This window comes from Sphaeramia orbicularis, chromosome 19 (assembly GCF_902148855.1).
Source record: "Sphaeramia orbicularis chromosome 19, fSphaOr1.1, whole genome shotgun sequence".
Lineage (NCBI taxonomy): Eukaryota > Metazoa > Chordata > Actinopteri > Kurtiformes > Apogonidae > Sphaeramia > Sphaeramia orbicularis.
In genome coordinates, this window is record NC_043975.1 from 26904959 (window position 1) to 26920086 (window position 15128).

Sequence of the window (15128 nt, forward strand, 5' to 3'; positions counted from 1 at the left end):
GTGCATCAGATTACTTCTCTGGGCAGCCAGTGCTTGTGACTTGCACAAATTATCACCCGTTACCATTATGACTGTTTCAAATGACTACGTAATACCTAATTACAGGTCCTTTGTGACTGTATATTATTAGAGCACCATTGCATAAGAATTAAGTAATTAGTGATGAGTGTTAGCAGATATGAATGTCAAACAGAGCAACAGCCTACTGACCTGTCATGAAAATGCCTTAACTGTATCTACAAATCAACTTTGTGAGGCAAACTACAAATGTTAATGCAATATTTTTTTGATATTGATGTAGTTATTTGTTAAGATGACAAGTCTGTAATGCCTCCTATAATGCAAGTATTTTCTTGTACTTGTTTCCACTTAGCTGTGGTAGCAAGTTGAGATGAGTTCTTAAGTGGGATGCATGTATACTTCCGCTGCCATGTGTCCATGTTCTGAAATACCAACAGAGTGATACATTCTGCAAGTATATTAGGCAGATATTTGGGGCTCCCTCAGAGACGAAGGAACAGCTGTAAGCCCTGCCACCCTACTGAGCCAACTAATTTGTCACTTGTGCTCGGGAACTATTTCTTTAGACTCTTACACGTGAACTAACCAATAAAACTTAATAAGGAATACCTTGAACTCCATTGTGGAAATATTCCGTTCTATATTCCAATGGGCCAAAACTCCAAACACGTGGAAATAGGATAGCACCTAAAAACAAATCACACAACAACATTAGTTGAATCAAATTCAAACATTTCAAGACAAAATTGAAATAAACGTGAATAAAACTCCTAAATATATCGGCAGTGGCGATTGTCTGCAGGTATTTTTACGCCCAGCAGGCAGCTATCACTGCTGGCTAGTGTTACAACGGTATCACTGCAAATTTATAATAATGAAAAAGTTTTAAATGTTAAATAATGACGGCATTCATCTTACAATTATTAAAGTGAGTTGGAAAATGGGCTTCGGTATTGACTGTTATGTCAACCAATGTATACTCAATGATTTAAATACATTTAACAGTACTTTCTCTGAACGCTAGTAGGGAAGCTAATGTTAGCCAAGCTACTGCTGTTTGAGACGGAGGACGTCGTTAGCCAATAACAAGCAACTTAGCTAGCGAGCTTAGCTAATGCTTGCTAGCTTGTTTAGTTCCCCATCCCATACTGACTTCTCAATGACTACCGTTTTTGCATGTTTGGAAGAAAAGTGACCCGAAAAAAACCATGATACGCAAATCAACTAGTCGAAGGTTTAAATTCATGCGTATCTTTTCTCGAAAATCGGAGCGTTCATTTATTTTGAGAAAATAACAAGACAAAATCTTACTTACCTGCCTGTCCTGTTACTAACCGTTTACGACTTGATAACAACCACCCCCCTGCTTTGCTATTGGTCAGTTCTAAGATTTGAGGCCTCCTATTGGCTGAAACAGCCGTCAGTCTTTACAAATGCCCGTACAGCGGAAATGTGTCCGAAAGTTCATAGCACGAAACTTCAATATTGCAAATATTGTTTTTAAAATTTGGGGGTGTTTTCAAAAGCCCTGCAACTTCCCCCACGTTTATAAGTGTCTGAATTTAACAACGTTGTTATTCAACTATTATTTACACGACACATATGCTAGCTAGTCATTGTCCAGCTAGTAGATTTTTTTTTTGCATAAAGTAGCTCATTTCCAAAATCAAATTATTTTAGAGCTCGATCGATTGAACTTTACTTAGAAATGAACTATCCATTTTCACGGGACATGCATATCACAAGCTGATGATGCGGATAATTGCTAATGAGATTTTCCACGGGGTTATTTGCTGTTGTTTCTTGCACTCAATGCTAAACAAATGTTGCTGAGGAAAGGAGATTTGACTGATCAAGGTCTCCAACTTCATCCCCTTAAGGCGTACATGAGACAGACTAGGGCAGAAGACACACAAGAGTGGAGTTTATGCTTCAGTCAGTGATACAGGAGACATAAGTAAGGAGGGAGCCAGAGGAGAGTTGGAAACAAAGGAATTAAGTAACAACAGGGCAAGGAAGGACCTGACTTGATAATGTAATGGCAGTGCCTTGTCTACACTGCCCTGGACTTATTACACATTTCAGCACATTGGGGTTAAAGTAGGTTTGTAGTTTTGTAGACATACCACAGTGCCATGACCCATGTTTGTGGCATCTTATCAGCAAAGGCCTGAATTTGGGAAGGCAAGAATAACTTCTATGTACTTGAGTTACTTACAACACCTATTATAATTTGCATAATTGTGTTTTTTATGGATCAGTTGCCATTGGTTTTGTTGCTCTATCAATACACTATTAATCATTCTTCAGCGTTTTGAGAGAGAGGACAGTAAATTGCACATTAATATGAAAACGCCAAGGATGACCCCACAGTTGATCTGCAAAAATGCAAACGCTGAGATGCAGTTCACCCAAAGCATGGTCAGAGAGAAAATATATTTTATTTTATTCAAATTTCTCGTCTGTACATTCTTGGTCTTACTTTGTTGCACAGACTCTGCAACATGTTCATAATGTGCAAATTCAACACAAGGTATAAGTATAAAGGAGGGAGAGACACCTGCACTCTGTTAAATATTAAAGAATGTTAAATTCACAGTGTGACTAGAGATTAAAAAAAGATTTTCTGCACTGCATTATTGATGCACACAGTTAGCCAGTGATGCTCACATCTTCAGAGTGAGACTACTGTTTTATTTATTTTTAGCTCACTTAGCTTTGTAATAGTTTGATGTGATTTTTTTGTTAACCAAGTCTACAGTGGTTCCCCATAGGTTTTTATAAATTTGTCTTGTCCCCCTCACTGTTTTCATTTTCAACTCATTCATGCCTACTCCCTACAGCTCTGTGCACCATGGATGACCTCAGCTGTAGAAGGGTTGATAGCTTAACTCATCTGTAAAACTTTGATCCTGTGTTAGACAATCTTATGCGCCTATTCACCTTTTTATAATGATTTAATTTTGTATTATATGTCGTTCTTGTATCATCATTTGAACTCCTATAGAAGGCTTGAAAATCTGGAGTCACTTAAATGCAGTTGTAGTGAAATAGCACTAGATGGAGCTGAGACACCACACTCACTATCAGGACACATTCATGCCTCTGGAGAGCTAGCCTGCTCTTCAATATTGGCATGTTTTCTACTGTAACCTGGTTATTGGCCCTGTTAATCACTTAAGCCCTTATAAACTTCAGTCTAAGTAGCTTTCAAATCATTTATTTATTTACAGGGCTTTTGGTTTCCTTTTTGTTTTTGGATTTGTGCAGGTTTCAGTTCACCGCTGAAACTCTTGATTTATTTAATATGTTAATGCTTTTATTTGATGATTCAATTGTTACACCACAGGAGAGACAATAGACAACATGATGGGCTCATCAGCTTCATAATACCCATTGTTTCATGAAGTTAAAGTCTTTTCTCACCCCTCAGAAATATATTAAATATGTTTCCTAGTATGAAAGCGCATCACATTTCTTATTCTATAAAGCATTGTGATTGTTGACTAAAAGCAGAAATGCATTTCTGTAGGTCTGAACAGTGCTTGTTCCCACAATAGGAGTCTGTCGTGAAGGATCTATCAAAGCCTCCTCGGAGTAAAGAGGCTTGGCTGTTGTTGTTTCAATTAATTCTGGTACTCTGCACTTGTGCTTGGTTTTCCCCACTTTCACAAACGCACAAATTAAACTGAGAAAGATTTTTGCTTGCCTGTGTTGGCTGCCCACATCTAAATAAGAGCACAGCCAAAAACGTATCAAAGTCAAGGGAGTAGGATGTTTCCATGCAACAGTAAGCCATTTAATATTAGAGCCAAGATTTTTACATTCATACCAGTGGAAAATGAGCTAAACTGGGTTATTCAGAAAGATTTATAATATTCAATATTTGTTGCTGTTTACTTGTTGGGAAATCGTCTTAGTAGAGCTACAATCCTCTGTTCAAATAAGCATTCAGGTTTTTCATCATTTTATGGCTAGAAGTTGATTTTATTTCCATTTATTTTATTACTGATAAAAGTTGAAACATATTAGCATAATTCTGGGAAAACAAAGTGATGTTATGCATTTATGAGCAGCTCTGGCTGAAAAACAAACTGAATCATCCTGGATAAATAAAGTCTAATCAACAACTGTGAGATGAAGATAAGATGAGTAACTCGACCCTGTTTAGAAGCACTGATTTAAAAATCTGCAAGAAAATACTAATAATTAACCTAAAGCTGGACTACAGGCGGCATCTAGCCCTCTGGACCCCTTGAGTGTTTACATGGGCATTCACGTTCGATTTACCAATTTGATATTGCCACAAGCCCTGCATCACTGGGCATCTTGCGATCCTCTGAAGTTAATCAGGAATTCCTGTTGCCGTCAGTTTTCACATCTTATATTTTTCTGTTGCTCTTTCCAGTTTCAAAGTAAGCTTTAGTGTGGTATCACAGATTAAAAACAGGAAAAACTCCTGTCTCTTGTTCCTCACAGTCATGGGAGAAACCACTGAATGTTTACTTGGGCAGAAAGATCTTTTTTAAAAGCTGATGTTGGTCTACACTGTCCTCTGAGACACACACACAAAGCTTAAAAGGATCACACAGTGCTCAAAATGTATTTCTTGTTTGCTTTGTCTCAGGGGACACTGGAGACAAATGGCAGTGTGATCCAAAGTGCAGGCATTAAAGTGCATACCCGTAACTGACGTAGCTGAACATATATGTGTATTTTTTTCTGGAAATGGCGCATTGTGCTGTATAAACAAACCTGATACGACATAAATGCACCTGTTAAATTTTTCATTCAGTCAAATGCAACACAAATTTTATTATCTGTTGACATTTTTCAAGTATGAAAATAACAATATTGTAAAATAAATAGCAATAAATAATGTTGTGAATTACATTATGAATTTGATTGACCATCACACAGTATGTACCACTCATGAAGAAATGAGTATCCATAATTGTTCCTTTTTTGTTGTTTGACCCTTTAACTGTGCTGGAATGACAACATGAGGAGGCATATTTCTTACCTATGCAGCTTATTCCAGCTTAGATGATACATTTTCAAAGAATTACATGAACCTTTTATACTTCCTTTTATATGTTAAAAGTGCATGACAACAAATGTTTTCAAATCTTTGACCTCACAGTCTGGTGCTTTTTTCCCCTCTTTTTTTTTTTTTTTTTTTTTGTTAACTCCAAACACTCAAGAAGCAACTTCACTGACTGCTTGATGAACATAAAACATATTAAAGTGGCTGGTGAAATTCTGTTGTCTTGAATAATTGGACATTTTGTCACCAAGAACAATCTGAGCTAACACGTCACTTTGAAACAGCTGGAAAAAAAAAGTCATTGCAAGTTTAGGGTGACAAAAAAGATGAGGTCAATATACAGTATGACATAAACAGCAGTTGATAAAAATGCACAGGTGCTAGGCATATTGGTATCTTAGGAATGTGGACTGTGAATTGCTGATCACATGGATAATGTGCCCATATGATTTACAGTGTGTGGTTTGTGTTTTTGGTTTGAATTCTCTTTGTGAACACACCTCTGGATTTTATCATCCCCTTTAGTATTCATATATTTACAAGAAATCAGTAACAAACAAAGTTACTGCACAGCCCACTCCAATATTATGTTTCAAAAAAATCCGCCACCACAGAGTCACCTGGTAGAATGAATAGTAACTTGTGTAGATACCTCTGCTTATAATAATCCATGTCTGGCTTTGCTGGTAGACAGGCAACAATAATAAGTCTCTTTATTTAGTGGAAGAGTTTCATCACAAAACACATTTTTGGAAAGAATTTTTCCAAAAACATAGGCAATATGTGAAAAACAAGATGTTATGTAAACAGCAAATGTCTTAAGGTTAACTTCTAGCTTAACTACTTACCCAATATATGAATATACACATCCTTAATTTTGTTTTATATGATGAATGTATATTTTGTAGCAAAACTCTTCCATCAAAAAGAAAGGAATGTGTTTAAAACTCTGGAAAGTTAGGACCAAGGTAAATGAGAACAGAGGATAACACAACACCAAAAATAAAATAAAATAAAATAAAATAAAATAATAACAAACACAATAGCCAGACATTTGTTTGAAACAGCAAAGTAAAAATAAAGAACCAATCAAAAAGGAAAAAAAAAAAAAAATCTTTGTAATAACTTAGTCATTGCCCCTGTAGTGAAACGTCATTTGAGTCATGTGTCCACTGGGATGGAATCCAGTTCAGTGCAGTCCAGCAGCACAAGCTCCAACTTCCAATTGATGTAAGATGGCAAAAAGTGTGCGAGCAGGAATATAACAGAGGATTAAATTTCAGACAAACATTACAGAATATGAAGTGCTGTACATTCACACCTAATTCCAAGTCAAATAGATCCGAACTTGTCTTGGTCACTTGGGCATCTTTCGATCCACTAATAAAGTCTGCAGTGTCCTTCATCCCTGTCCCCATCCATTTTCTCTTGAAAGTCTGTATAATGCCCCTCCTGAGGTTTAGGAGTCTGGTGCAGTCCCTCTCTCTCTTCCTCTCTCTCTCTTGCTCTCTAGCCTCGTCCCAGCTCAGAAAGTGTTTTAGTGTACCCCACTGATGCGGCAGAAATTGATGACAACGACAGCTGGAGGTTTCTTCCATGGTACGTATCTAGGACAAAGCTGGTTTCCTCTTTCATAGCGATGTGGACTGCTTGATGCTGTGAAAGCTGACCCGTGAAGGTGAAGTGGGGATGGACATTGCCTGGGTCATCCTGGCTCGGATAGAGTGCTGCTCCTGCCATCGGTGGAACCGCTTCCTCACAGCTGACCGCACCTGTCAACAACAACCCCAACCCCCGAAAAAGAAATGAGAAAAAGGACGGTCTGATGGCTCATAGATTCTTCTAACCATTAGACAGATGTTACTTCACACAGTTTTTAGAGACATTTCCTCATATCATGTCTTATCCATTTCAGATTTGGAGCATTTGTGTTAATGTTCGGGTTAAATGGAGCTAAATATGCTAAATATATGCTAAATGGAGTACCTGACATATTCAATGTGACTCACTGCACCATCAAAAATTTTAAAAAAAGGTCAGTGTGGGGTTTTATGGCTCTAGCAGCAAAGTTAAATTTTTTAGTATTTTTCCTCAGGGATTAAAAAAAACTATAATAACTACCAGCTTTGTTCTGAAGTCTTACTGGCTACCAACCAAACCACTTGATCACATCCAGATAAATGATAACCTGAAAATTACATCACCACCTGAAACATTTTTTCATTGTGAACATAAAGATTGCATTTCATTTTTAGTTGTAATCATGTACGCTTAAGCTTACGTGAGCTAAATGACCCAATCTATAATGTCCTCCATAACATATTCTAACATAATATCAGAGAAAACCAGTGTTACCTTGGTCATTATTCTTTATTCATATCAAATTTGACTCTGCGCCATCATCATCAAAGATTTTAATGAAGGCCAATGTGTGGTTTTATGGAAAGCAAAGTAAAGATCAATGTTTTTAACACATCAGTATCACGTCGTATCATACTGGATTTTACATTTCGAACAGGCTGTGAAGGCACTTGACTCATTGCAATATGACAAAGTGATACAGGCTGTTCGATGACAGCTTTCTCTTGACCTCCTCTTCCAACATTCCCCGTCTATAATTACATTATTATTAGTCCACCAAGAAAACATCTAAGTTAAAAGGCAATTTCCCTTACAAAATACCAACACTTCATTTTAACACAATATAACACTTACCAGATCTTGGCACACTGATCAGTATTGGTTTTGGATAGTGTGTTTTGGCCATCATTTAATCCTTTTCACATGTTTTGGAGCGTTTTATATGTTGTCTTTTACCCCTGAATGTGACCGCAGGTATCCTTTGTTCATCTGTCTCATTCCTTCACCCTGCACTTCTGCTACTCTCAGCCTGAAACTAAACACTAAATCAATATCCTCTGCAAGCTGCACACGCTGTTTAAGCCCCTTGTTGGAGCTAGAACACGGTTCCTGATGAGATATTCATTCATCATCCAGCTGGATAACACAGTGTGGGACGGTAACTAAAGGGCAGCAGTTAGCCAACACTACATCCCAAAGAATAATGACTAAGGTAACATAGGTTGCTCTCTGATGTTATGTTAGAATATGTTATGGTGGACATTACAGATTGTGTCATTTAGCTTAAGTGTACATGATTAAAACTAAAAATTAACCCATAAAGACTCAGTGCTACTTTGGTGGCAGTTCCTATATATTTTTTCCTCTATATTTAAGTTTTCTTATGCGATTTATTGCCATTTATTATGACATTATCCTCTGTATTTTTTTTTTTTTTTTCAGTGAACATCAGGTATTTTCCTGTACTTAATTTACTAATCATGTGGGTGTCCATAAAAACTCAGGCTGAAGTTGAGGGTTATTGTATCAGAGGAAACTGAAGACAGTGTGATTTTTTTCAGCAAAATATAGCATTAACTGAACATAAACCAAGGGTCTCCATCCACTGTCACTGATCAAACTCCATGGGTTTTACTGGTGAATCAATATTGTAGAGGATGATGGTGTTTCCATGGTAACTACGGAGCCTCTGAACATCCAAATGGGTCATATCTGATGACCATGAAAAGATGATAAATTGTATTTTACACCAATAGAATTAGTGGATTAGAAGTTATTCAACATTTTAGATCAGTAAATGGTTTTGGTCATCAGTGGCTGTTTGGGCCTTTATGGGTTAAATACAATCTTTATGTTGACAATGAAAAAATGTTTAAGGTGGCGATGTCATTTGGAGGTTATCGTTCATCTGGATGTGATCAGGTGGTTTGGTTGGTGGTCAATAAGACTTCCGAGCAAAGCTGGAAGGAATCCCTGAGGAAGAAATACTAGTATTTAATTGCACATGCAACTAGCAGATTAAAATTCTTCCCAGATTCACACACAATGTTTGCATACTTTGTGTAGTACATACATATCTGAAAAGGTTAACCCTAGCATTTGGAGGGAAAAGTTTTGCTGTGCAGTTTTCTTTATTGATCTTAAAATCTTTTCAATTTGCATCAAATTAGATCGCGTAACGGAGTTGTCTCTGTGACCCGCAGCACCACACTGTGAGGCAGCAAAACAAATAAAACCAACAGGGCTGCAAAGGATTCAGAAAATTATTACTGCTATTGATATTTTCCCTTCAGTACGACTCTGTATTGTATTTGTAACTGTAAAATAAAATCACATCTGCGTCTTCTGCAGCTGTCCACACATTGTTAAAGTTCACCGTATGAGTCCTGTTCATCACTCCTTTTAATACCTCATCAGGTTTTTCCATGAAGACAAAGAAAATGCATTTTTTGCTGAGGTCATACTGCTGTTATAAAATCATATTTCACCACAGGGCGTCTGTCCTGAAGCTGCTGTATCTGAGGAGTCAGTCAACAAATAATGCTGTATCGGTGCTGGTGTAAAACAAGTTTTGCTGAGTTTGCTAATATTTATCACTGGAGCTGAGGGTCAAACACAGTGAGGGAAACACAATACCCTTTGTTTTAATTCAGAAGGCAGTGTGTTTCACGGGACATCTGCTTCGGACCTTCGTAGATCATTAGTAAATCCCCCCTCCCCCCTCCCTCCATCCTCTTCTGCAGCTCAGTAATAACACAACCACCACTGACTGTCATGGTAAATGTAAATGCTTTTGTCAGTTAGTAACAGATGTGATGGAAGTGGAACAGTACAGTGTTAACAAAGTGAAATCAACGCTACCTAAAGATGTTCCCTCACCTGCTAATCTCTACTCCTTTTCCTCAATCAGAACTAATTTTTATCATTATTCTCCTTATTACATTTTTTCTCCTTATCCTCATCTATTCTGTGCTCCTCATACGCCAGAAGCCTTAACATAATAAAACTAGGACCTGTCATATCAGTATGAATTTTTATTTTTAGCCTCACTCTTCACAAAATTAGCATTCATATCCATATTCTTGTTAATATTGAAAATATGCCAGCTTGACTGCTCTCAATTATGTGATGTCACGCAGGGTTTTTCCGAGGCAAACTGAAAACTTAGACAATAATGCCTCCAAATGTCACACATTCACCGTAAATTGTTTCCCCACTGACATGTTTTCATAATCAGTCAAAGCTCTCTTAATTGTGTATTTTTATGATGCAACTGTTTATTTTATTGGGTTTTTATCCTGCAAAACTCTCTGTAGCCTTGTTTTGGAAAATGGCACAAAAATAAAGTTTTCCTTACTTATTTGCTTACGTATTACTGTATTACTAGACAGTTATGCTATACATTATTGACTTGCAAGTTGCCCTTTTATCATTATATGCCATTTTACATTACTAACATTACTTAATAATCACGTAGTATTTCTGTTGCTGATACTATATATAGGCTAATACTACTAAACATGACTTCTACTACTGCATATGAAAGGAGTATTTCTTCTATAAAACATTAAAAAATGATCTAAAAGTATCAGTGGAACATTTACAATGATGTGATATTGTTTTGTATTCCATTGTCAGTGTGATTATATGTGGCCACTAGGGGGAGTAGTGAGTCACTCTGCCAGTCTGCCATGCTATTGAAAACTAACAAAGACTAAGTTGAGGATGAGAACCAGTAAGAATCAACTTTCAGAGGTAAAGAAAATTTGTTAAGTCATCACTGGTCACAGCTCTACAGTCAAAGTATGAAGTCTGATGTTGAAATAAAAGCGTTTCTTCTAGATGAGTAAGTTTGATTTATGTTGCTTTTGAAAGTATATAATTATTATGTTATGTTGTAATGCATGATAATTTTGTTGATTCATGGTTCAGACCAAACTGTGATAGCTTCGACCTTGTTTGGATGCCAGACACATCTTTAGTGCAACTACTGACAACACAAACTGTACAGAAAATGGGGTTATTTGTGGTTTTATTACGGCTGTTTTCCGTCTAAACGAACAGAGCTAAGCTAACAGAGCTATAATGTAAACTATCAGCTGATGCAGCATGTGTAATAAAACAGAGGGGTGTTTTAATAGACTGTCTGAGTTTGTGTGTTAAGGATAAACTTGATGATACTAGGATGATACTACTGTATCGATCTAAATATCAATAGTATCGATACCAAGGTGAGTATTGGTATCAGATTGATACTAGCGTGATGAGACCGATACTTTTGCTGCAGTTTCTCTTCCATACATCCAGCAAATTATTAAAATTTCCTCACAGAGTTCATGCGAGCGGAGCTTCTCTCCAAGTCTGTCTGTCTGTCTCTCTCTCTCTCTCTCTCTCTCTCTCTCTGCTGCTCTCTCAGGCACACTTTGCCCCTCCCCCCACTGGACAGTGGAAAGTCAGAGCACTGACTGAGATTAGCCTGTGATGGCGGAGAGAAAGAGAAGCGCTGTGTGGCGCTTTTTAACTGCAGCTGACAGGGAAACTGCCACATGTGATGTGTGCACTAAAGTCATTCACTACTGTGGTAACACCACAAATTTTATATTGTAGTTAGTTAATTTAAAAAAAAACATGTTTATTTGCCTAAAATCTTTGTCTTGTGTTTTATCATAATCATAAGCATTAACTAAAGGCAAAATCACCAAATTTTTCAATGATCATGACATTTCAAGTAAAAGTATTGGAATCGATATCGGTGATACTAGCCCTGTATTTACTTGGTATCGCATTGATACCCAAATTCCCAGTATTGCCCACCCTTAGATGATACCATAACAGAGGTTTGAGCCTCACATTTTCTTCAGTGAGAAAAGAGAGAAAAGAGTCTGTGGAATTATGATGTTATTTCATCAGTGGGTTTGGAATCTGTGTGCAAGTTATGGTACGTGATTTTCCTCTGCAGCTGATCGTTTGGAATGTCAATACTGCATAACATAACCCCTTAACATTTTGCATGCCTGCATCTTACTAATATAGTTCTATTTTAAGAGAGTTTCACCCTTCGTTTCTCCATGTTATCAAATTAGGGCTGACAATGTCATAAAGCGTAAAACGTGTTGTCACTTATGTCAAGTCTTAATTGTGCCCTAAATATAAATGCTACAAGCTTTATCACTCAATTCCCTGTAATAACACACAGCAACAGCCACCAAAAGGGAGAGTGGAATTGCCTGAGGCAGGTGAATAAAAATAAGTGTCTAAAGCACAGGGACATAAAATGTAAGATCAATAGAGGATGCAAATATGCTTACCTCACTGTTTAGGAAGCAGTAAAATACTGATACAAAGAAGCCCTGCATGAAAGGGAGGACAAAGGGAGAGAGAAATAAAATAGGCCATCCAAATATCAACAATCACATCCTAATTTAATCACACACACAGCAGATTATCACACGCATTATATCCGTTCAATCACGTCTTGAATGGAACAGTCATTTCAGTGTTTACTCACTGCAATTACTGAGGCTGTGCACAAAAAAGCCACTCACCCAAACATGACATTACACTGTAAATCAGAGGACAAACCTGGAACGACTCCAAAAACGAGTTGAAATATATGAATACAATTTGCGAGATCTCATCCTCTCCCGGATTTACAAAGAACAGCATATAAGTGATTCCCAGAAGAGGAAGAAGTACCAGTGTAGCCTTCACAGCTTTCCTGCAGAGAAACAGAGCAGACATGACAGGTGCACGACTATCTGTGGATGCCACTGTGTTTGAGAAGCAGGCAATAACACACTGTACTACTGTGAATATAAAGGCCCTCTAGCAGCCCTCCAGCACCCACCACTGATCAAGTATAAAACATGAATTATGTAAGGTATTCATAACACCAGATCTGGAAAGTTTTGACATTTGACTTCCACTGCTGCAGGTTTAGCAGAAAAGAGTATATCACAAACCTGTACTGTATCGTTTCAGATGTAGTTGACGCCCGCAGTTTGGTCATAAGGATCCTCACGATGTTGAAGAGGAAAATGAAATTGATCTGTGGGAAAATACAATAAGTTATTGTTAAAAAACTTGAGAATGAAACAGTAAAGTTTGGCAACAACTTCTATGCATTTAATCCCCTATATATTAGAGAAGTCAGTGGGAAAAAAATCTATCATTTCTGATTTAAAGGTGATATTCTATATTTTTAATACTGTCAAAAAATCCCAGGAAAATGGGAAATGAGGGGGAATTTGTGTAGATAAAGCTTATGTTTGTGTCACTAAAATACACATTAGTCCAAAAGCTATACTGGCTGACATTATTCTATTATTACTATAAATGTGTAAAAAAAATGTGTGCATTTTAATGATGATAATAATAATAATAATAATAATAATAATAATAATAATAATAATAATAATAATAATACATTTTATTTATAGGCGCCTTTCAGGACACTCAAGGTCACCGTACAAAGTTGTTAAAAATAAATAAAACACAATTAAAATTACGCATATACATATATAAAACACATAGGTACATAAAATGGCAGTAGATAAAAGTGAAATTATGGAATTGGATAGGCCTGTCTGAATAAATAAGTCTTAAGCTGGGATTTGAAGGTGGTAATAGAATCAAAGTTTTTTATGTGTTCCAGGAGGACATTCCAGAGGCGGGGGGCTGAGCAGCTGAAAGCTCTGGACCCCATGGTAGTCAAGCGGGCAGGCGGGAGGGTGAGCTAGACAGATGAAGATGACCTGAGACTGCAGGTGGGAATGTTTATGTGGAGGAGGTTACTGAGGTACTGAGGGGCGAGGTGGTTTATGGCCTTGAAGGTGAGAGGTAGAATTTTATATATGATGCGAAATTTAACAGAAAGTCAGTGGAGTTGTTGCAGGACAGGTGTTATGTGACTCATGGATGGGGTTCTGGTGATGATACGGGCGGCAGAGTTTTGAACCAGTTGCAGTTTATGAAGAGATTTGTGCGGTAAACCAAATACAAGGGAGTTGCAGTGATCTAGGCGGGAAGTGACTAGGCTATGGACCAGATTTGCAGTATTGTTGGGGGAAGATGGACAGAGACGGGAGATATTGCGCAGGTGGAAATATGCTAAACAGGTGATGTTATTAATATGCGATTGGAATGAGAGTGTGTTATCAAGGATGATGATAATTTATTGTGTTTCAAGCAGCTAGTTAATTTCTTTATTGATCTGTATATTTTCTTCTTCTGAAACAGCTCCAATGTCCACAAGGAACAATTTGATCTTTTTTAGTAACTTTTCTTGCACATTTGCAATATATAGGATTTTTTTTTTTTTTTTTTTTTTTTGTAAAAAGTTTGTTATTCTATGAAGAAAACTGGTCTGGTATCTGAACAAATCAGAATATATCTTGACAAATTATTACCTTCCCATGGTTGCCTACGTTCATAAAAACACCTTCATTCTTAGAATGAAATAATAAAGTTTGGCAACGTCTATGCATTTAACTCCCTGTACATTAGAGAAGTCAGTGGGAAAAAATTATCAATTCTGATTTAAAGGTGATATTCTATATTTTAATACTGTCAAAAAATCCCAGGCAAATGGGAAATGAAGGGGAATTTCTATAGATAAAGCTTATGTTTGTGTCACTAAAATACACATTGGTCCAAAAACTATACTGGCTGACACTATTATATTATTACAATAAATGTGAAAAAATGTTTGTATTTTAATTTACTGTGTTTCAAGCAACTAGTTAATTTTTTTTTGGATCTGTATGTATTCTTCCTCTGAAACAGCTTCAACATCCACAAGTGACAATTTGTTGTTTTTTAGTAACTTTGTTGTAAATTTGCAGTATCTAGGCTTGTTTTTTTTTTTTTTTGTTTTTTTTTTTCAATAAAAAGTACGGTTTGTTATTCTGTGAAGAAATCTGGTCTGTTGTCTGAACAAATCAGAACATATCTTGACAAATTAGTACCTTCCCAGCATGTCTTGGTTGTCTATGCTCATAAAAACACCTTGTACCCTAATTTCTATGGACTTAGATTTTCCACAAAAATACTTAAATCTGCTCCTCTCTACAGCAGCATTTTCCACCATAAGCCTAAAAATGGAGTCCAACAAACATCCGCCTCCAAGCACAACACAAACTTCTTACACTTTGCACTACACGTTACACCTTTAAATTATAACTAAATGCTGGATGTGTGA

The 15128-nt window shown here is 36.9% G+C and overlaps 2 protein-coding genes across 3 annotated transcripts in view; both read right to left on the bottom strand.

Moving 5' to 3' along the window:
- kansl1a (KAT8 regulatory NSL complex subunit 1a) overlaps positions 1–1359 on the bottom strand; it is a 34616-nt gene extending 33257 nt beyond the window's left edge. The window contains exons 1-2 of the mRNA XM_030163572.1: positions 1337–1359; positions 631–708 (exon numbers count right to left, since the gene is read on the bottom strand). The gene's annotated coding sequence lies outside the window, so the exon portion shown is untranslated. The remainder of the gene's footprint in view (positions 1–630; positions 709–1336) is intronic.
- A 3457-nt stretch (positions 1360–4816) lies between these two features.
- The window catches only part of LOC115410063 (corticotropin-releasing factor receptor 1), a 67781-nt gene continuing 57469 nt past the window's right edge, over positions 4817–15128 (bottom strand). For both annotated transcript variants that reach the window (XM_030121474.1, XM_030121473.1), the window contains exons 11-14: positions 12892–12977; positions 12512–12647; positions 12238–12279; positions 4817–6840 (exon numbers count right to left, since the gene is read on the bottom strand). In XM_030121474.1, coding sequence (XP_029977334.1) covers positions 6700–6840; positions 12238–12279; positions 12512–12647; positions 12892–12977 — 405 coding nt within the window. In that variant the 3' untranslated portion in view covers positions 4817–6699. The remainder of the gene's footprint in view (positions 6841–12237; positions 12280–12511; positions 12648–12891; positions 12978–15128) is intronic.